This window comes from Bos indicus x Bos taurus, chromosome 29 (assembly GCF_003369695.1).
Source record: "Bos indicus x Bos taurus breed Angus x Brahman F1 hybrid chromosome 29, Bos_hybrid_MaternalHap_v2.0, whole genome shotgun sequence".
In the NCBI taxonomy this organism is placed as follows: Eukaryota; Metazoa; Chordata; class Mammalia; order Artiodactyla; family Bovidae; genus Bos; species Bos indicus x Bos taurus.
The window spans coordinates 21444418-21466760 of NC_040104.1; the positions used below are offsets into that span (position 1 = coordinate 21444418).

A 22343-nucleotide genomic window follows, 5' to 3' on the forward strand; every position below is an offset into this window, starting at 1 on the left:
GACTGTTTGCAACCCCGTGGACTGTAGCCCTCCAGGCTCCTCTGTCCATGGGATTTTCTAGGCAAGAATACTGGAGTGGGTAGCCATTCCCTTCTCCAGGGGATCTTTCCCACCGAGGGATCAAACCTGTGTCTCCTGCATCAGCAGGCAGAATCACCAGGGAAGCTCACCAGTAACACATAAAAAGTATAAGTTAAAAATAACTTGTAGTTCCCTCTGCAGTGGATCCGTCTCTTGCTTCAACAGTGCTTGGATGGAACAGACCCAGGGATGCCCCTCGCTCCAGCCTCCGACCACCAGTGGAGCCTTCAGAATCAGTCACTCAGCTGTCCACTATCACCAGGAGCAGCCACAACCATTTTGGGGAGCTTAACTCCTTATTACAGATTAACCATGAGCTCCCAGATTGGTCAGAATTATTCCACTGAGGTGGTGGCTGCTGTCAGTCACTTACACTGCAGGCCTTCTACACCTACCTCTCTCTGGGCTTCTATTTGGACCGCAACATTGTGGCTCTGGAGGGTGTGGGCCACTTCTTTTGCAAATTGGCCACGGAGAAGCACGAGGGCCCTCAAGCATCTCTTGAAAATGCCAAGCCAGTGCAGCAGCTGGACCCTCTTCCTGGAGGTGCAGAAGCCGTCTCAAGAGGAGTGGGGTAAAAGCCAGGACGCTATTGAAGCTGCCCTTCTCCTGGAGACGAACCTAGAACAGGCCATTTTGGATCTGCATGGCCTGCGTTCTGCCCGTGCAGACCCCCACATCTGTGACTTCCTGGAGACCCACTTCCTAGATAAGGAGGTGAAACTCATCAAGAAAACAGGTGACCACCCAACCAACCTTCACAGTCTGGCTGGTCCCCAGGCAGGACTGGATGAATATCTCTTCAAAAGGCTCACCCTCAAGCAAGACTAGGACCCTCTGGAGCCCAGGGGCCTTTTAGGAACCACCCTAACATCAGGGCTTCTGCCTGAAGCCCCTCTCTATAGCCACTAGGCAGCTTTTTAACATCCTGGAGCCCTCTCTCAAGCTTTGGACCAAATGGAAAAAGTAAAGCTTTTTGCAGCACAAAATAAATAAAAATACCTTTTACACTAGCAACAGAAAATATGACATGCTAAGGAATAAATCTCATAAAAAATGTGACTGACCAATATGGAAAAGATTTATATAAAGTTTATTGACATACATTTAAAGACAAAGAAATGGAGTCATAACATTTTTATAAAGTATTAAAACATCTATTCTTTCCACATTAATCTCTCAACTCAATGTAAGTCCAATAAAAATACTAATTGGCCCATTCCTGGAATCTGACACATGGAATAAACAATTTATATGAAGGAATAAAGGAACAGGGAGGGTTGAAGTGATTCTGAGGAATAAAGGAAGTGGGAAGAGCTTACTGTAAATTATCGAGGTTTACTAACAACCGCGGTAAGTAAGCCAGGGTGCCACTCACACAGGGTACATGAAGATGAAGGAAGGAGCCTGGAGAACCTAGGCGTGTGATACATGACAAAGACACCAGAGACAGCACAGTCAGTGGGGGAGGATGGGCGCCAGCAAAGAATGGCTATTCAAATGGGGGGGAAACGGCTCTCTGACTTACAAATCGAGAGCAACAAAAACAAACCCGAACAAACATCCAAACATCCAGCTGGATTAAAGAACCAAATGTAACTACTTCCATAAGAAAATACAAGAGTAGGGAAGATTTCCCAAAGAAGACACAGAAAGCGCAAACTACAAATAGAAGTGTTTACATTAAAAAATAAAACTTCTTTAAAAGATACTGTTATATTGTGGTCATATTTTTTTTAAAAAAACTTCTAATAATTTAGAGAGACATACTTAAATATTTAGAAATAAAATAACACCTGGGTTTTGCTTCAAAGGATCTGGAGGTGACTTATGGGTAGGGTTATTGTTAATAAAAGCTTATCTCTGAGCTGGTAATTGTTGAAGCTGGGTGATAGGTATGCAGGGATTTGTCAAATTGCCGCCTTCCTTTTAGTGTATATTTTTTATAATAAAGGCAAAAGAGAAGAAAGAATATTATGACAATAGGATACCAGTATTCACCCACCAAATTCACACACACTTTAAAAACTGACGTGTGTGTATGTGTTAGTCACTCAGTTGTGTCTGACTCTTTGTGACTCTGTGGACTGTCCCCCACCAGGCTCCTCTGTCCATGGAATTCTTCAGGCAAGAATACTGGAGTGGGTTGCTATTGCCTTCTCCAGGGGGATCTTTCCAACCCAGGGATTGAACCCTGGTCTCCTGCATTGCAGACGGACGCTTTACTATCTGAGCTACTAGAGAAGCTCTAAAAAACTGATAATTCTAAGTAATTCCCTAGCAGTCTAGTGTTTAGGACTTAGCGCTTTCACTGCCAGAGCCTGGGTTCAATCCCCAGTCAGGGAAGTAAGACCCCAAAAGCTGTGTAGTGTAGCAAAAAATAAAAATAAAAAAATCTGATAATTCTAACTGTTAGCAAGAACATGAAAAAGTGGCAACTCTTACACACACAGGGTAGGAACAGAAATTGGCAGAATCAACTTGGAGGAAAATTTCATATCTTCTACCAAGACCATTACTCTTAACTATTCCCCATCTAGGTTACATCCTAGATCTTGCCCTGGAAAACATATACAAGAATAAAAATGCTCACAGGCTTATTGTTTTCAATTAAAAAAAAAAAAACTGAAACAACCCAGTGTCCATTTGTAGAAGAATGTGCAGCTAAACAGTGGTATATTTACATAATGGGATGAAAGTGAATGTACTGGAGCTCCATGCATCAACGTGGATACATCTTACAAACATATGGCCAAAGGAAGGAATTTGCATAATCTGTAAACATAACACCGCTTATTTACAATACAAAACCATGTAAAAGTATGCTGTCAGGGATGCATACATACGTAATAAATTTCTAGAGAAAAGCTAAGAGTGATAACATTCAAAATTTAGGGTAGTGGTTACTTCTAGTAGGAGAAGGAAGGAGAATATAATTAAGGGCTTGTGAGAGTTTGTTTCTAAGCTGGGTGTAGAGTACGTGAGTGTACGACATTATTCTTTAGTCCTTTCATATATAATAAGATAATTTGTAATTAAAGGTTTTCTCATATATGCAGATAGCAAATCATGTACACTTGAAACTAATATATGTCAATTATATCTCAGTTTTTAAAAAAATATATGTGTGTATATATTTTTTCAGTAAAAGGAGATGTTGGGGTGGGGAGTGGATGAAGAGACACAAAAGTATACATCAGGGAAATAATAAGTTCATTTCAGCTCAACAAGTTTTATTGAAAACATACCATCCTCCAGAGGAATATGCTGATTCCTCTGAGTGCAGAGGTGAGGAGCTCTCTGCATGAGAAAGCATGAGTTCTGGCCAGACCCCTGATGAAGCCCGCATGTCGGTGCATGGATGAGTGGGCTTTTAACCCCAGCTAAAAGGTCTGAGTTTCCCTTCTCTTTGCCCCACCTGCTCCCTGCTCTCTCCTGTCTCTTCTGAATGGTTTCTAGGTGTGGGTCTCGAATGACAGGTGTGCAGTGGAAACAAACAGCAGTGCTGAGGGCATCTTCCTCGTGCCTTTCAGATGTGAACGACGTCACAGGGAGACCCCGGCAGGAGTGTGAGTGTGAAAGACACCATACCTGTTGCTTTCTCCTGACGCCTGCTCAGGGCTTCCCCCGGCACCGCGGAAAACCACGCAGCTGAGGCAAGTGGTCCAGGATTCCAGCTCCTTACTCAGGTGAGCCACCTCTTCAAGAGGAATGCACCTCAACACCAGTGCCCGATTCCAGGGGATGAAGACACAGACATGACCTGCCAGGCTTCATGTCCAGTCACACAGGCGGCATCACGTGGGCCATATCTTGGTATCAGCACTTCCTCCAACCTCCACTTTCTGGCTCTTCCAGGCCTTCCTGGGGGATCCCCAGTCTCCCCAGGCCTTCTTGGGGAAGTCCCCAGTCTCCCCAGGCCTTCCTGGGGGAGTCCCCAGCCTCGCCAGGCCTTCCTGGGGGGACTCCCCAACTTCCCTGTGTCCTTCCTAAGAGCCCACGGATATGGAGGCCACAGACAGTCTGATCCCTGGGTCATATACAGTGTCCTGCAAACTCACTCCTTACAACTCAGTGTGTCTGCTGAAATCCCAGGCCCTGGGCCCTCTAACTCCATTTCCCACTTTGCTCCAACTTTCTGGGTGCTGTGGTGATGGATCAAGCGTCAGCCAAGGGTCTGCAGGTCTGAAAGAGATCCAAGAGGCACAGGGCTTGTCACCATCCTCAGATCCCAACATCTGTTTCCCAAACAGCTCCCTGCCTCCACTGCTTTTTAATCTGTATTTTACTTTCCAAACCCACTGTTACATATTGCCCCTCCCTGGATATGCTTATTATGGGCAATCCTTTCCTATTATTTTGCACCTGTTTGCTTTACTAAACCAATACTAAACCAGGGTCCCTCCTGGCATGTTCCTGGCTCTTGGTGGACATTCCTAGCTCTTGAGGCCAACCTGACCTCAATGAGAGAAATCTAATACTATTAATACTAGTAATGATGATGTGTATGTGTGTGTATGTTCAGTCACTCAGTCATGTCCAACTCTTTGCGACCGCATGGACTGTAGCCCACCAGACTCCTCTGTCCATGGGATTTCCCAGGCAAGAATACTGGAGTGGGTTGATATTTTCTCCTCCAGGGGATCTTTCCGACCCAGGGATCCAACCCGTGACTCCTGCATTGCAGGCTAATTCTTTACCCACTAAGCCACCCAGGAAGTCCCAATAATGATGATAATGGCTAATATTTATTGAGGACTTGACATGTGCTAGGCCTTGCCTGTTACAAATATTTTACATGTGGCAGGCAGTATCCTGAATACCTACTTAGTGTACATACTTATTTAGGTATATAATATAATTCTCATTCAACCAATGAGAAAACCCAGGCACAGAGCAGTTAAGTAACTCACCCAGGTAACACAGTCTTTTCCAGAGCCTGCATCCTGAACTACAGGTAGACCTCAGAAACACTGCAGGTTCAGTTACAGACCACCATAATAAAGCCAATATTGCAGTCAAGTGAGTCACAAATTCTTTGGCTTCCCAGTGCATGTAAAAGTTATGTTTATACTCTCCTGTAGTCTATTAAGTGTTCAAAAGCATGATGTTTTTAAAAACAATGTACATACCTTCACAGAGAACTATATTCAATATCCTGTGATTAACCATAATGGAAAAGAAGATTAAAAAAATATGTATAACCGAATCACTTTGCTGTAGAGCAGAAATTAACACAACATTGTAAATCAAATATACTTCAATAAAAAGTTGATTTAAAAAAATGTACATGCCTTAATTAAAAAATAGGAATAGAAACAACTGCTCAGTCGTATCTGACTCTTTGTGACCCCATGGACTGTAGTCCACCAGGCTCCTCTGTCCATGGAATTCTCCAGACCAGAATACTGCAGTGGGTTGCCATTTCCTTCTCTAGGGGATCTTCCCCACCCAGGGATCAAATCCGGGTCTCCTGCATTGCAGGCAGATTCTTTACCATCTGAGCCACCAGGGAAGCCCTAATTTAAAAATACATAGTGCTAAAAAAGAAAAAAAAATGCTAATTATCATCTGACCAGGAAAGGTTGCCACAAACCTTCTGTTTGTAAAAAAAAAAAAAAAAAAAAATCACAGTATTTGCCAAGTGCAATCAAGTGAAGCCTAGGGACTTTCCTGGTGGTCTAGCGGTTAAGACTCTGTGCTCCCAATGCAGGGCGGAGGGGAGACTGGTTGTTCCATCCCTGGTCAGGGAACTAGATCCTGCTTCCCTGCAACTAAGAGTTCTCAGGTGACAACTGAAAGAGCCTTCACACTTCAAGGAAGGTCCCCGCCAGCTAAAAGATGCTGAGCAGACAAATATTTTCCTAAAAAGATAAAATAGAGTGAAGCCCATACTAGACAACACTGGGTGTCTCCTAAAAGCCCAGGTAGAGCAAGCCCTTCCCCAAAGCTTACACCGCATGACAGCCTCCTTAACTTGGCGGAAGCCACCTTCGGGACCGCGGCCGTCCACGAAGTACATGTATCGGAGCTCGGCGGGGTAGGCGGCTCTGCTGAGGCCGGACATCAGGGGGATGGTGCGGCCCTCGGCCCCGGGGGCCTCGCTCAGCGCCTGCAGCATCTGGTACCTGCACCACGGGTCCCGGAGGAAGCCGGGGGTAATGAGCAGCACGCGGCAGTGGCTGCTGCTCAGCGCGTGGCACAGCTCGGACACGATGGCGCCACCTGGGGTGGCGTCGCGAAGCTGCAAGAAGCAGCGCAGGCTGGCGGCACCGCCCTCCAGGTAGGAGACCAGCTCCTGGGCGGCCGCCAGGTCCTCCTCGCTGTGGCACACGCACACATCATAGTCCTTGCTCCAGCGGCCGCCGCTGCTGTTGCCGCTGTTGCCGCTGCCGCCGCCACCGTCAGCGCTCCTGTGCGACGGTGCAGGGATGGGAGACACCTCTGAGCTGGAGCCCAGGGATGGGGGGCTGTCCGGTGAGCTCGGGTGTGAAACGTCACTGAGGGCGCTTTCTGGGGAGACGGGCATCTTCGTGGGCTTCCTCGCCAGGGCCTGCCTGAACCAGTCTGCAGTGGAGAGAGGCATTGCTTAGGCTTGGAGTTCTCAGAAGGGGCTTCCTCCCGACCCCACCAGAGAAGAGTCACCTCAGGAGGGACCCCAGTCCGTCTCCCCTGCCCAGCTTCTCACACCAGCTGTTCTGTGTACTGTGTCCATCCCTCAGGACTTGCCCCAAACTTCCCCTGTCTTTAAAGGTTTGGGAAATACATAAAAACTGGCTGTTTGAACTTCCCGGGTGGCCCAATGGTTGAGAATCCGCCTGCCAATGCAAGGGACACAGGTTTCATCCCTGGTCCAGGAAGATTCCATGTGCCTCCGGGGAACTAAGCTCCAGCGCTCACTCCAGAGCCCGCGAGCAGAAACTACTGGTGCCCACGTGCCCTAGGGCCCAAGCTCCTCTACAAGGGAAGTCACCGCAATGAAAAGCCTGTGCACTGCAGCTAGAGAAAGCCCACACACAGCAACAAAGACCCAGAGCAGCCAAAATAAATAAATAAGCCTGGCAGTTTTATAAGTCAGCGGAGACATAATACCTGCTTTTCCTACTGTACTGCATATTTGAAAGTTACTAAGAGAGTAGATCTTAAAAGTTCTCATCACAAGAAGGAACTGTAAGGTAATGGATGTTAACTAGAGTTAACTTAGTTAACTAGTTAAGTAAGTCTAAGTTAACTAGACTTAGTGTCATGATTATCTTGCAATGTATACAAATGCTGGATCATTATGTTGTACATCTGAAACTAATGGAGTAGAGTATGTCAATTATACCTCAATAATTAAAAAAAAATCTTTGGTATAACAATATGAGAAACAACAACAACTCTAGCTGTTTTACCAGCCTGGTTAGGAAAGACAGCTTTGCCTGCTCCACACCCTTTGGTTTCTGATACACTCATCCTAACCAGAACGTCCCACGAGATGACTAGTCAACCATCTGTGAGTCTGTAAGCAGAATTGTATTAAGCTGGTAAATGTCAGTTAGTCCCCAAACCCACTTTTAGCACTCAGGGGAGGTGGATTTAGATTAAGGGGAGCAAAAGAGAGGCAGGGATTGGCACCTGTTTGGCCATGAGAAATCCTACATGCTAGGTACATGCATGCTAAGTCTCCTCAATCATATCCCACTCCACGACCCTGTGGACTGTAGCCCACTAGCTCCTCTGTCCATGGGATTCTCCAGACAAGAATACTGGAGTAGGTTGCCATATCCTCCTCCAGGGGATCTTCCCAACCCAGGGATCGAACTCACATCTCTTATGTCTCCCACATTGGCAGGCAGGTTCTTTCCACTAGCGCCACTTGGGAAGCCCTGAGAAATCCTAGCTTCCTGCCAAATGGGGAAAATGGAAATGTGGAAGGAGGTCACTGTCAGAACTCCTGAAGACCTTAGCACTGATTGATTCCAAACCATACTTTGGAGGGCCCCACAGATTTGATTGTGGACCGCTTGCTTTCTGGATGGCTTTAAACAAGCCAGTCAATGTTTCCACTTCCTTATCTGGAAAATGGGTTCATTTCAGTTGTTGTTGAAGGCTGCTGCTGCTGCTGCTAAGTCGCTTCAGTTGTGTCCGACTCTGTGAGACCCCATAGACAGCAGCCCACCAGGCTCTGCCGTCCCTGGGATTCTCCAGGCAAGAACACTGGAGTGGGTTGCCATTTCCTTCTCCATTGCATGAAAGTGAAAAGCGAAAGTGAAGTCACTCAGTCGCGACCGACTCGTAGCGACCCCATGGAATGCAGCCTACCAGGTTCCTCCATCCATGGGATTTTCTAGGCAAGAGTACTGGAGTGGCTTGCCATTGCCTTCTCCGGTTGTTGAAGGTTAGAGGAAATAATGCCATATCTGGCATATTGTTGAGTACTCCAAATGATTTCAACTCAGCCTCTCCAGCTTTTGATCAGGACAGAAAGTCTGGTATTCTGGAAGTGGACTTGTCCTCTCTCTCTGCTCTGCTTATCTCCTTCCTCTGAATGATTCTGAGTGATTTAGATGACAAGAGACAGCAAGTTAAGTACTCAGCATGGTGGTTTCCAGGCTGGGACGATTAGCTGAGCACACCTGGGAGACCAGTGAGCCAAAATGATTGAAGGCTCCCAGAGGCACACCTCCTCACTCCCCACAGAGACCTGGGCACTGAGGTCAAGACAGGACCACTCCCCCTGACCATCAGCCTCCTTTGAATCTCTTCAGGGCCTGTGTTTGGGGGCCAGGCAGCCTCCTGGAATTAGGAGTCTGTGTCTACTCACCAGCCATCTTGCCCAGAGGCTTCTTGGACCTGGAGCCAGGAGCCGGGGAGGAGGTTGATGATGCCATCGTGGTGGGGTCCAAACTAACCCCATGAGACCAGGCATTGGTAAAGTGGGAGAAGGGAGGGGCCCCAGTCTTGACCTCATGGAACAGCCATTCTACAAGAGACAGAGAGAGCAGGTCACAAAAGTTGGACCTACCTTACTCCCAGTCTCTGGGCATGGGCTCTGGGAGTTCTTTCTCTCTGGGTGCCTGACAGAGGCTCAGTCTCTAAATGGGTCCCTTATGGGATTAGGGTCAGCCACCACTGGGATTAGAGCTGGTTTCTAGTGAAACCCCAATCTGTGTAGTGATCAGACTTACAGAGTATGAGCTCAGCATGACCAGCAGAGTGACTGTCCTCTGCGCCACCTGGCCAGGGTTGCATTCGGGATCTGGGGAAGGGCAACTGGCAAGCACCTCGTTGTAGGAACTTCTTGTGTAAATGCTGAAATCAGAGAAGAAGGTCTGTTGCTATTTGAACAAATAATTACGTGTCAAGCTAAACAGATATTTTGCAGTAAAAAGCCAGCTCATGTAAGAAACCTTGGAAGACTTTTCCTCCAAGCCTGCCTTTCCCCAAATAACTCCCTCCATCTGCCCCCCAGCCATCCAACCTTTTCTCCCTCCCTCTCTCCCTCAGCTGCACAAAGTGGTAGAGTTTACAGACTCTGCAGGCAGAGTTCCTAGATCTCTTATGAACTGTGGCCTCTGGTAAACTACTTACTCTTGCAAAACTTTAGTTTTTCCATCTGTGAAATACTACAGCCTGCTCAGCATTATTGTGAAGACTACATGAGATGATTTACGTAAAGTGCATGGTATAGAATGCTCAGGAAAAAAATTACTCTGGTAGCTGAGTGGTAAAGAATCTGCCTGCCAATGCAGGAGACACGGGTTCGATCCCTGGTCCGGGAGGATTCCGTATGCCTGGGGCAATTACGCCCGTTTGCCACAGCTGTTGAGCCTGTGTTCTAGAACCCGAAAATCACAACTACTGAAGCCTGCGCACTCTAGAGCCTGCCAGTGCTCCACAACCAGAGAAGCCACCGCAGAGAAGCCCCAGCACCTGCTCTTCACAAATAGAGAAAATAATAAATAAATGAAAAAATAAAACAATCCAGGGACTTCCCTGGTGGTCCAGTGGTTAAGAATCCACCTTGCAATGCAGGGGACCTGGGTGCAATCCCTGGTGGGGGAACTAAGATCCTATATGCCACAGACTTACTAAGCCCAAGAGCCGCAACTAGAGAGTCCACATGCCGTAACGAAAGACCCTGTATGATGAAACGAAGACCTAACGCAGCAAATATTTTAAAAAATAAAACAAGCCAGATACTGGAGGGATATAGTCAAAGTTTTTCCAAATTCCAGAAGGTTGTTGGTTTACTTTTTGGAGGTGGAGGGAAGGGATTGTCAAAAGGCATCAACATTTATATGGAAATGCAAAGGACCAAGACTACCTCAGATGGCAACTCGCTGTGTTCTTTTCCCACCACGATGACCTAATGTCCCTGATGGCGGAGACTCTTTCTGCTTAGGTTTCTGGGAGGATACTGTGTGGAGCAGAGCCCACCTGATCTGAAACAGAGTCACTGCGATCTAGTGGCTTCTGGAGATGAAGGGTTGGTAGAGGACTGGGCACTAGAGCAAGGATTGCTGTCTCACTATTTGATGGATCTGCAGAGGTCAAGACAACCCTACCCCGCCCTCTCCCCCGCCCACTGCCCCAGGAAGCCACAGAGAAAGGATATGTCTGAATAGACACACTGAGATAAAGAGTTTTCAAAAGTCGAAGAAAGTCTTTCAACGTTGGACAAACATGTTTCATTTGGCTAAATGCTGAACACCCTTATGCCAAGCTGACGGAGAGAAGACAAGAGGTACTGATGATTCATGAAAACATAAAAGTTCAAAAAGAGAACTTGAACTGCAGCAGCAGAGGGCGGGGCAGGTGTCCGGGGGCAGGAGGAGTTGGGATGGGCTTGGGAAGAGGCATGTTTGAAAGAGCAAAGCAGACAGCTGCGAAGCCAGCCAAAAGGACACGAAGATGGGAACATTAACAAAGATGTGTGTTTCTTTTCCTACCTAATACTCTTTGGATTTCAGACCCCCTAAGTGGAGAGGCTGAGGCAGTGCCTAGTAACCACTGTTAGATTTGGGAGTTGTTGGGGTTTTTTTTTGCTTTAATTTGCCTGTACCAGGTCTTAGTTGCGGCACATGGGCTCTTGTTCCCCGACCAGGGATCGAACCCAGGCCCCCTACATTGGAAGTGGGGAGTCCTAACCACTGGACCACCAAGTCTAGGAGTTGCTGTCTCTTGACATCTTCATTTCAACCATTCAAGATGTCCTTCCGCTCCCTGCCCTGCTCCCCGCAACCAGCCCCCCAGTAGTAGACACAATGCTACTTACTTTTTATCTTAAACATTTTTTCAATTGTGTTTTAATTTGAAAATTCATTATTTGACTTTGACACACAAACTGGAGACTGATTTGATATTTTTATGACAGCTTAAAGGTTCAAAATTGACATAAAACTTTAGTATACTTAACCAATGTAGATTTAAGATTCAGTTTCTCAGTTTCTCAAATTACTTACCCTTTTGACACTAATGCTGATTTTTGGTAGCTGTGTTTTTTCATTGTTTGTTTAAGAAGAAGTCCAATTGCCCAATAGCCACTGGAAGTGGACTGGTATAGGCCCTAGTGACTGACGTTATGGAAAAGTTCAAACACAGGAAACAGCATCTTTGACAAAGGAAAATTGAGCAAGAATGAAGATCAGTTCCATTAACTGTGTACACTGTCTGTTTCCCAGAATCTAAAACCCTACTGCATTTTCCTTGTTTCTTTTCAGTTCTTGTGCGGCCGAGGTTGCGGAGCGATCACTCAGATATGCTTTAATCTTGACAGGCTTTAGTAATAGTCTGGTATTAGATGTAGAAGACATACTTGTCAGGCAGACAAAAAGCTAGTGAACCCAAATCTCCAACTGCAAGTTCTCATCACTCGCTCTGTCTAGTCTCTGATTTGTTCTGTAGTCACTTTTCCCTGTTCCTTTAAACAGTTCATCAAGTAGAAGGATATAGACCTAAATACCTACTTTGTAGATAATTACAAAAACTTGATAGAAAATTAGTAAAGAGCTTCTTCAAAACAAAACCAAAAATAGTAGCATGTTACTGTCATTGTTATTAGAATACTTTTTCAATATTATAAGAAGAACTTAGAATGTGAGGTAAATACTATAAAGCTCCACTGAATAAAACCCAAAGTGTATTAAGTATTATTCAATATCTAACTGGTCTCCAGTACCTATTGTATAGGGAATGTACTGAAACCTATGAAGATATATGATTATGTATCTTATCCAATTCATATTCCATTTCTGTTAAACAGGAAATATTATCTGTGGAAGATGGCACAGTGGTTCCCCCAAAGACATCCACATCCTAATCCTGGGTGAAAATAAGCTACCTTACTTGGAAGAAGCAGACTTTGCAGATGATATTAAGGGTCTGGAGATAGGAAGATGAGCCTGGATTATCTAGGTGGGCCAGTGTAATCACAGAGGTCTTAGAAGAGTTAGAAGGGTCAGAGTGAGAGGAGATGTGACAGCAGAAGCAGAGGTCGGGGTCCTGTGGGGCACCTCTTCAAGGAGATGAATTCTGCCAACGTGGGGCTATCAGCAGGAACGCGGCACCCTCCAGAAGTCGGAAAAGGCAAAGACCTGGATTCCTCCCTAGCAACTCCAGAAGGGATGCACAGCATCTATAAGATAATAAATGTGTTCAGTACGAATCCACTGTTTGTGGTACTTTGTTACAGAAGCAATGGGAAAGTAATACACAATCTTTGATTGCATGTGAGGCTACTGAATAGAGACAGCATTGACTCTAAGTGCTAAAAACTGGTCTGCTTAAAGGTCTAAACTGTTCGAGGGAGTTTTTCACTTCTTTGATGGATATAGTATCATCTACACTTCATCTGATCTTTGACTTCAAAATTAAGACCATTGGTTTCAAAGGCTCAAACGCTTGCTGAAACGCTTGTCAGGACAGGATTCATTAGAACTTGCAGGGCAATGTCCCTTAAAGTGCTGAAATTATGGGACTTTCTTGGTGGTCCAGTGGCTAAGACTCCCCGCTTCCAATGCAGGGGGCCCAGGTTTGATCCCTGGTCAGGGAACTAGATCCCACATAAGAGTTCACTGAATGCTACAACTAAAGATCCTGCGTGCTGCAACTTAAGACCTGACGCAGTCAAAATCAGTATTTTTTTTAAAGTGCTGGAATTAACTGTTAATAGCTTGACAGACACAGGTAAGGACACTAAAGTGGCCCCAGTGTTCACAACTGTGAGCACGGACAGGACATATAACTTCTTACAACAGGGTATGGCGAAGGTTGTAGTATGTCACTCACCTACTACGTTACTATGCATATGGTGCGTGTGTGTGTGCAAGCATATGTTTATAAATGTATCAGTTCAGTCACTCAGTCGTGTCCGACTCTTTGTGACCCCATGAATCGCAGCACGCCAGGCCTCCCTGTCCATCACCAACTCCCGGAGTTCACTGAGACTCACGTCCATTGAGTCAGTGATGCCATCCAGCCATCTCATCCTACATACATATATATATCATATAATTAGTAACATGATCATGTGTGTATATACATTTATACTTATTGATACATACATATAGTATGTATATTTGCTATATAAGATGTATATATAAATATTTAGATACTTATATTGTGTGTAAATATTTATATACATATATTTATAAACAATATAAAGATATTTATATTATGTATAATTTATATATAATAGCAAATATACATACTGCATGTATGTATCACTAGATATAATGAATACCTATTGATGAATAGATAATACACAATATATGGATATTTTGTATTAATACAGATGTATGTGTGTGCATGGGAGTGGGTGTAAAAGTCCATCTTATCAGACTGGAAAGAGACTCCTTTGCTAACTTGGGAGTTTCCTATGTCATGAGAGAGTCAGGTGTCAAGGAACTTCGGGCAGCCTTGAGAAGCCAAGAGTGGTATCCCACTAACAGCCAGCAAGAAACTGACCTCAGTCCTACAACTTCAAGGAGATGAATTCTGCCAACAAATAACCTGAGGGGGCTTATTAGTGGTTCTTTTCCCATTTGCGTCTCTGATGGCACCGCAGTCCTAGCTAACACCTGGACTGCGGCTGGGTAAGACCCCAGCAGAAGACTCAGGCAAGCCTTTCCCCGGCCCTTGATCCACAGAAACTTTGAGGTAACAGATGGGTGTTGGCTTAGCTGCTAAATTTGTAGTAATTCGTTATGCATCACTAAAGTGAACACAGGGACCAATCACAAGGAAGAGTTTAAAAATGCCAGTTCCTATGCCCGACCCCAAATCCACTGAATCACATCTCTGGGAGGAAGACTTGGGAACCTGGTTTTTAAACAAGTACCCCCAGGAATTCCCTGGCAGTACAGTGGTTGGGACTCAGTACTCTCAATGCTGAGGCCTTGGTTTCAATTCCTGGCTGGAGAACTAAGATCCCGCAAGCCGCATATTGCGGCAAAACAAACAAAAACCAACCAAGCAAAAAAACTGAAATCACACACACACACACACAAAGCCAAAAAAACAAAACACACACACACACAAATACTAACAAAAAACTCCCAAATACTCCAGGATTCTGATGCACCTAAAGATTGGTCTAGTGGGCTGCAGCAGTGGTTCCCAAACAAAGCTGCATGTCATTATCACCAAGAAAACTTTAAAAAAATATAGCTACCAGACTTCTCTGGTGGTCCAGTGGTTAAGAATCTGCCTGCCAATGCAGGGGACATGGGTTCGATCTCCTCTCCAGGAAGATCCCACATGCTGCGGGGCAGCTGAGTCCATATGCTCCAAGCACTGAAGCCTGTGCACCCTAAAGCTGGTGTTCGGCAATAAGAGAAGCCACAGAAACGAGAAGCCCATGAACCGAAACTAGAGAGTGGTCACCACACACTGCAACTAGAGAAAGCCTGTGTGCACCAACGAAGACCCAGCACAGCCAGAAATAACAACTAATTAAGTTAATTTAAAAGTAGCTACCTCTGGAAATTCTTATTCAATAAAGTGGAGCCTGCAAATTTGTAGTTTTTAAGAGCTCTACAGGTAATTCTGACACAAGGAACCACTTGTCTCGATGTATATAAGCAGTGGAATAATTGAAAAGTGCCCAGCAAATCTTGGGATTGATTTTGTGAAATAAATTTCAAACTACTAATTTCGCTATAAAGTCAGATTTAAGATGGGACTCTAGCAGGCAGAAAATAGTCATAGAACTCTGGGTAATTAACTGAAGTCTTATAATCTATATTAAACTAAATCTTTTTGCTGAATATATAACAAAGTACAAATGCTTTCAGCACTACATTTTGTAAATTTTGAAGACTTTTAAACATAGCTCAGTCGGTAAAGAATCTGCCTGCAATGAAGGAGACCGGGGTTCAATTCCTGGGTCAGGAAGATCCCCTGGAGAAGGAAATGGCAACCCACTCCAGTATTCCTGCCTGGAAAATCCCATGGACAGAGGAGATTGGCGGGCGACAGTCCATGGGATCGCAAGAGTTGGACATGACTTAGTGACTAAACCACCACCAAACATGTCAAGGGCTTCCCTGGTGGCTCAGTGGTAAAGAATCTGCCTGCCAATGCAGGAGACTCGGGTCCAGTCCCTGGTCTGGGAAGATCCCACAAGCTAAGAAGCAACTAAGCCTGTTCGCCACAACTACTGAGCCTGTGCCCTAGAGCCCCGGAGCTACAACTACCAAGCCCACAGGCCACAACTACTGAAGCCCAAGCACCTCCATACTCCATAAGGGGAGAAGCTACTGCAGTGAGAAGCCCACGCACTGCAACTAGAGAGGAGCCCTTGCTTGTCACAACTAGAGAAAGCCCGCACAGCAAAGAAGACCCAGCATAGCCAAAAATAAATAAATAGCAAGTCAAATTTTTCATGTGTGTGTGTGTGTGCATGTGTGTATAGAAGCGGCCGCTATTTTATTTTTTTATATTTTGACTGTACAGCCTGTGAGATCTCAGTTCCCAGACCAGGGATGGAATCTGGATCATAGCAGTTAACAGTGATGAATCCTAACCACTAGTCAATGTACCAGGGAACTCCCTAAATTATAAATCAAAAGCATTGTGACTCTGGTTGTTAAAATCTAAAACCTTAGCTGTATTTCAGTCACGTAGGAATATATCTTACTGACCAAACATGAATGGGAAGTATTTTAATGTGTTGCTATATTTTGTCAAATGTAGCAAACTGGTCTTTGGAATACAGTTCCTAAGTTTTAAAAAAACTCCCTTTGTTTTAAAACTATATCCTAAAGGTCCTTTTAAACTAAAATGATGTGAATTTACTTTTTATGTGTTTTGCCATAGGTCTCATGTAAATATGCAGGCATTGAATGTAATATAGACTGTGGTAGCAATGAATTTAATGATGGATTCGGTTTATAAATTATGCTTTTATACATTAGTTTCCTTTTGAGCTTTCAAAATGATTGCTTTTTATATATTTTTGAAAAAGGCTTGGGGGTGGGGAGGTCAGATATAAAAATAAAACCTAAAATTTTTAAAGAGGAACTTTGAGAGGACTTCCACTACCAGTATAATAAAGACAGTATAAAACAACAGTAATTAAGGCACAATAATATTCATATACAAGGACAGACAAATGGAAGAATAGGGTGTTGAAAAACAGACCCACGTCTATATATGCTCTTGGTTTATAACAAAGCTGACATTGCACTACAGCGGGAAAGGTGGTCTGGGCCAATTTAGACCGCCTTGTAGAACCAAATGAATCTTGACCCACATACTCCAACATACTAAAAAAGTAATTTCAAATCGATAGTAGGTATACATGAGAATCCCAACAAAGCTTTTAGAAGAAAATATAGGCGATTACCTTCCTATGATTATTTTCCTGATTTTTAAAAACTGAGATATAATTGACATCTAACATTGTACTAGTTTAGGTGAACAACATAATGATTCAATTTATTTAGATATTTAGAAATGATCATCACAATAAGTCTAGTTAGCATCTATTACTATATACTTACAATTTTTTTCTTGTCCTCAAAACTTTCAAGTACTACTGCCTTAAAACTTTCAAATACAGTATTATTAACTGTAGTCACCATGCTGTTCACTACATCCCAGAACTTCTTTATTTTATAACTGGAAGTTTATACCTTTTGACCACCTTCACCCATTTCGCACACTCCCTGTGTCCCCAATAGGTAACAATTAAAAAAGAAAAAAACTGGACATAAATAATAGAACCATAAGGGAAAAAATGATAAACTGGACAATGTTAAATTGAAGAACTTCTTTCTTCAAAAGACATCATCAAGAGAGTGAAAAAGCAATCTCCTGAGACAGAAAATATCACATATCCAATATGTTTCATATCCATAATATTTAGGAACTCTTACAAACTGGTAAGGAAAAAAGAAATAACGTATTGGAAAAACAGGCGGCACAATCGAACAGACGCTTCACAAAAGGATATCCAAATGCCCAGCAGACATGAAAAGATGCACAACTTATTAGTCATCAGAAAAAATGCAAATTAAACCTCAGTGCAACCCGATTTCCCCCTCACTCAGCAGGATGGCTACAATGAAGAAGACAGACAGTATCAAGAACTGGTAAGCACGTGTAGAAACAGGAACTCATACACTGCCTGTAGGAGTGTAAACTGGTAGAGGGACTTTGAAAAACTGGCGCTATATTCCACTTCTAGGAATATACTCAGCAGAAGCACTTACACATGCTCACCAAAAGACAACAATAAGAACGCCTCAGCAGCACTATTTACAACAACCCCACGCTGGAAACAGTCCGTATCCATCAATCTATGTATCCAGTAGAATGTAGAAATAAACTGGGGTCTATCCATACAGCTCAAAATTACACATCAATGAAAATAAATGAACTACCAATAAATGCATGCATGTGTACTAAGTTGCTTCCGTCATATCCGACTCTTTGCGACCCCATGGACTGTAGCCTGCCAGTCTCCTCTGTCCATGGCATTTCCCAGCCAAGAATACTGGAGTGGGTTGCCATGCCCTCCTCCAGGGGATCTTCCCGACCCAGGGATTGAACCCGCATTTCCTGCATTGCAGGCAGATTCTTCACTGCTAAGCTACCAGGGAAGCCCCACCACTAAATGCAACAAGAGTTAATCAACATATTGAGCACAAAGCATCACACACAAAAGTACAGAAGTATGACCCTAAGTTTCCAAAGTTCAAAACCAAATAAAATTATTTATGATGTTAAAGCCAGGGTAGCAGTCACCTTTAGGTGAAAGTGATTGGAAGACATCTCCCCCAAAAGGGCATCTGGAGTGTGAGTGATGTTTCATTTATCCTGCAGTGACGCTAGGTACGCTGTACACTTAAGATCCAGGCACTTTTCTCTGTGTAGGTTGTACTTCAATTTTTATAAAAGGTTTTAAAACTAACTAGACCGTGACTTCCTCTGATAGTGGGTCATTTCTGACTCTCCGTAGCCCCTGGGTCAGCTCAATGAGTGTGTACCCAATCCTCCAGTCTCTTAGCTGCACTTGGCTGGGTGTGGGTGTTTCCTAGTGTCTCCAGGTGGAGGACAGGGGGCTGACTCTGCTCGCTGAGTACTGTCACACGATGCGCAGCCCATGGCCTAGGTTCACGAAATGACTGTGGAAGGGATCCTCCCTCATAAACCCTTACCCTTAAGTAAAGCCCTGCTCTTGCTGAAACATTGTCACAAAGGCCATCAGAGGAGAGGCTGCGAGCAGAGAAAGAGGCGGGGAGACTGGAGGGAAAAGAATCTAGGTTCAAGACGGAAGCCACCTGACCGAGCCAGGCTGCGCAGGGTCAAGGACTCTCTGCACGAGCTTCTTGGCGACAGAGAAGGTGACAGCGCTCTCCAAGGGCGTTTTCACCCCGTTTCCGCCGTGTGAGTGCTACGGGCAGCCAGGTGAAGGGGCGGAGAGGGAATGATAGCGAATCCGGCAGAGGTGCCCCAGGGAGGGGACGGGCAAGTCCGGGAGCGGGGACCGGGGATCGGCCGCTAACTGGGTCGGACGCGGGCCTAAGGAGGGTCTCCACTGCCCGCGGGGGTCCTGCCGGCCCCGCCCCCTGCTCTCCCCGCCCATCGCGGCCCGCGGGGCTCCGAGCGCTCACCTGCTCCTGGGTGCGCCGGGCGCCGCCTTGGTGCGACCAGTGCGGGGCGCGGGCTCCGGCCCGAGGCCGTCCGCCCGTCCGGGGGAAGTGCCTTCGGCTGCCCGCTGCCCCGGAAGCGCGGAGGCGCCAGGCCCCGCGGCCCCTCCTCCGCCCGCCGCTCCCGCGCGCGGAGCCGGGCCTGAAGGGACGCCCTGCCAGCCGGCGGCCAAGTCCTCCGCGTCTGCGTCCTCGGGCCCACGGGGAGGATCGCGGGCATCCGCGCAGCAACTGAGCCGGCGTGAGCTTAGCGAGGTCTTTCCTCCCGAGTTCCCCGAAACCAGCAGCGGAACTTGCAGGCTCGGGGCTGTTCTCTGTCAAACAAGGAAAGTACCTTTGATTCACTCATTTGAGTCCTCTCAACACCCTACCAGCTGAGCCACAAGGGAAGCCCAAGAATACTGGAGTGGGTAGCCTATCACTTTTCCAGCGGATCTTCCCGACCCAGGAATGGAACCGGGGTTTCCGACCCAGAAATCGAACCGGGGTCTCTTGCATTGCAGGCGGATTCTTTACCAACTGAACTATCAGGGAAGCCCCAACACCCGGCCAGGGAAGCGTTTATACCTTCTTTTTTCTTTTCAGGCAAGTGAGGAAAATGATGCCAGACTTTTCCAAAGGCCAGGCACAGTCGGGTCGGTGGTAACAGCGGAGAGGCAGGCAACCCCCCAGGGCGACCGGGCCTGCCATGCTCCCCTGAAGTTCACGTTCAAGCCCAAGTACACTGCCGGGCACTGCCCTGCAGGCACTAAAGCCAGGTCTAGTGAGATGGGCAAACGGTGGCGGTGGCGAGTGCTGGGTTAAACAGTGAAGGGACATCTCTTTGGGATGTTGATGGACGTGTGAAGCAGCAGCGGGGGATATAGGGAGTGACATTTTCTGAGCTTGTTTCCCTCTGGAGGGAATGTCAGTATCTTCCTGAGCAGTGTTCCTTGGCATGTCCGTGTGGGAAACCCTCCTACTGCTGTGCACCTGAAATGCTGGAGGGTGGAGGTGGTTGAATAGGGCCAAGGTGGAGGAGACTCTTGAGAGTCCCTTGGACTGCAAGGAGATCAAAGCAGTCAATCTTAAAGGACATCAGTCCTGAATATTAGTTGGAAGGACTGATGCTGAAGCTAAAGCTCCAATACTTTGGCCACCTGATGCGAAGAACTGACCCTGATGCTGGGAAAGATTGAAGGCAGGAGGAGAAGGGGATGACAGAGGATGAGAGAGTTAGATAGCATCACTGACTCAATGGAAATGAGTTTGAGCAGATTCTGGGAGACTGAAGGACAGGGAAGCCTAGGGTCTGCAGTCCATGGGGTCGCAACGAGTCTGACTGAGCAACAAGGAAGAAGATGCATGACCTCTCTTTCAATCTGACTTTCTATTTTTCTCAGCAGCCAGCCAAAAGGACTTAGTAGGAATCCTGGGAGGCAGTGTGCTGTAAGGTGGTCCAGAGGGGCTCTGGTGTGAGATGCTGGGGTTCACATCCAGGGCTCATCACCTGCTGGAGGTGAGACCTTGGGAACGTGCTGGGCCTGTCTAGGTTCACTTTCCTCATGGAGATTATGGTATCTGGTTCCCAGTGTTGTGGGGAGTAGATGAGAGATGAGATTAAGCCCATCAGCCAGCTCCCCCAGTGACCAGGTGTGCAGGAAGGGTTCCTTTTACTCTGCATGGAGTGTTTACCTCTGCTTTCCCTGCCACCCATGGGTCCCCTTCTCCCAGGGTGTCCTCCCCTTTCCCATCTCCAGTCTTCAAACACCACCACTTCTGGCAAGGGTCATTTTTGCAGCTTGTGCAGGTTGTCTTAACCTGCCCTTTCCACCCCCTTACCTCCAATACATCCTAGTACCTTGTTATTTGAACCTTGTGTTCAAGCAGCTAATCTCTGTTAGACTGAAAAGTCCCTGGGGCCAGGGATGGATCTGCCTCCAGCAGGAGCAGAGAGAGGAGCTCAGGCAAACACACTGAGAGCCAAGGATAGGCTAGTCACACTTGGTATTGGGGCAGAGGTGAAAGCTAGGGGACTGTGTCCCTCACAAAGGGAAGACAGACACCAGGCTAATTGCAGTCCTGTAGCCTAAATAACAGAGAAGGCGATGGCACCCCATTCCAGTACTCTTGCCTGGAAAATCCCATGGATGGAGGAGCCTGGTAGACTGCAGTCCATGGGTCGCGAAGAGTGGGACATGACTGAGTGACTTCACTTTCACTTTTCACTTTCACGCATTGCAGAAGGAAATGGCAACCCACTCCAGCGTTCTTGCCTGGAGAATCCCAGGGACTGGGGAGCCTGGTGGGCTGCCGTCTATGGGGTCGCACAGAGTCGGACACGACTGAAGTGACTTAGCAGCAGCAGCCTAAATAAAGCCCCACAGGAGTGCAGACGGTTATTGTTGGTCAGCTGCTCAGTCATGTCTGACTCTTTTCGACCCCATGGACCACAACAAACTCTGGAAAATTCTTAAAGAGATGGGAATACCAGACCACCTGACCTGCCTCTTGAGAAATCTGTATGCAGGACAGGAAGTAACAGTTAGAACTGGACATGGAACAACAGACTGGTTCCAAATAGGGAAAGGAGTATGTCAAGGCTGTATATTGTCACCCTGTTTATTTAACTTATATGCAGAGTACATCATGAGAAACACTGGCCTGGAGGAAGCACAAGCTGGAATCAAGATTGCCGGGAAAAATATCAATAACCTCAGACATGCAGATGACACCACCCTTATGGAAGAAAGCAAAGAGGAACCAAAGAGCCTCTTGATGAAAGAGGAGAGTGAAAAAGTTGGCTTGAGGCTCAACATGCAGAAAACTAAGATCATGGCATCCAGTCCCATCACTTCATGGCAAATAGATGGGAAAACAGTGGAAACAGTGGCAGACTTTATTTTTGGGGGCTCCAAAATCACTGCAAATGGTGACTGAAGCCATGAAATTAAAAGACGCTTGCTCCTTGGAAGAAAAGTTATGACCAACCTAGACAGCATATTAAAAAGCAGAGACATTACTTTGCCAACAAAGGTCCATCTAGTCAAAGCTATGGTTTTTCCAGTAGTCATGTATGGATGTGAAAGTTGGACTATAAAGAAAACTGAGTGCCAAACAATTGATGCTTTTGAACTGTGGTGT

General features: G+C 46.0%; 1 protein-coding gene, 1 long non-coding RNA gene and 1 pseudogene across 5 annotated transcripts; 2 read left to right on the forward strand and 1 right to left on the reverse strand.

Moving 5' to 3' along the window:
• The first annotated feature begins 130 nt into the window (after window positions 1-130).
• On the forward strand, window positions 131-1788 carry LOC113885939 (annotated as a pseudogene). The gene has a single exon (XR_003509348.1). The product of XR_003509348.1 is annotated as a ferritin light chain pseudogene (transcript).
• On the reverse strand, window positions 1158-19658 carry TIRAP (TIR domain containing adaptor protein). 3 transcript variants are annotated; one of them, XM_027531791.1, is made up of 5 exons: window positions 19185-19303; window positions 9252-9375; window positions 8888-9046; window positions 6037-6648; window positions 1158-4266 (listed from the first exon to the last, which is right to left on the reverse strand). In XM_027531791.1, the coding sequence occupies exons 3-5, from the start codon at window positions 8952-8954 to the stop codon at window positions 4247-4249; spliced, it is 699 nt and encodes a 232-aa protein (XP_027387592.1). In that variant the 5' UTR covers window positions 8955-9046; window positions 9252-9375; window positions 19185-19303; the 3' UTR covers window positions 1158-4246. The 3 variants fall into 3 exon arrangements, with proteins under 3 accessions (XP_027387592.1, XP_027387593.1, XP_027387591.1); XM_027531792.1 differs by lacking the exon at window positions 8888-9046 and adding an exon at window positions 11529-11677 and having other exon boundaries at window positions 19185-19266; XM_027531790.1 differs by lacking the exons at window positions 8888-9046; window positions 9252-9375 and having other exon boundaries at window positions 19185-19658.
• A 35-nt stretch (window positions 19659-19693) lies between these two features.
• Window positions 19694-21880, forward strand: LOC113885940. The gene is made up of 3 exons (XR_003509349.1): window positions 19694-19978; window positions 20606-20718; window positions 21841-21880. It is a non-coding gene; the product is annotated as an uncharacterized LOC113885940 (long non-coding RNA).
• The last annotated feature ends 463 nt before the right edge of the window (window positions 21881-22343 follow it).

Excerpts from the sequence above, each read along its gene's own strand:
- TIRAP (XM_027531790.1), bottom strand. The coding sequence starts at position 19,440 with ATGCCCGCGATCCTCCCCGTGGGCCCGAGGACGCAGACGCGGAGGACT. Across the intron at positions 6,649-19,184 it reads CCCGGCGCACCCAGGAGCAG|ACTGGTTCAGGCAGGCCCTG; the intron begins GTGAGCGCTCGG and ends TCTCCACTGCAG. Across the intron at positions 4,267-6,036 it reads TAAGGAGGCTGTCATGCGGT|ACCTGCAGACCCTTGGCTGA; the intron begins GTAAGCTTTGGG and ends GATCTCTTTCAG.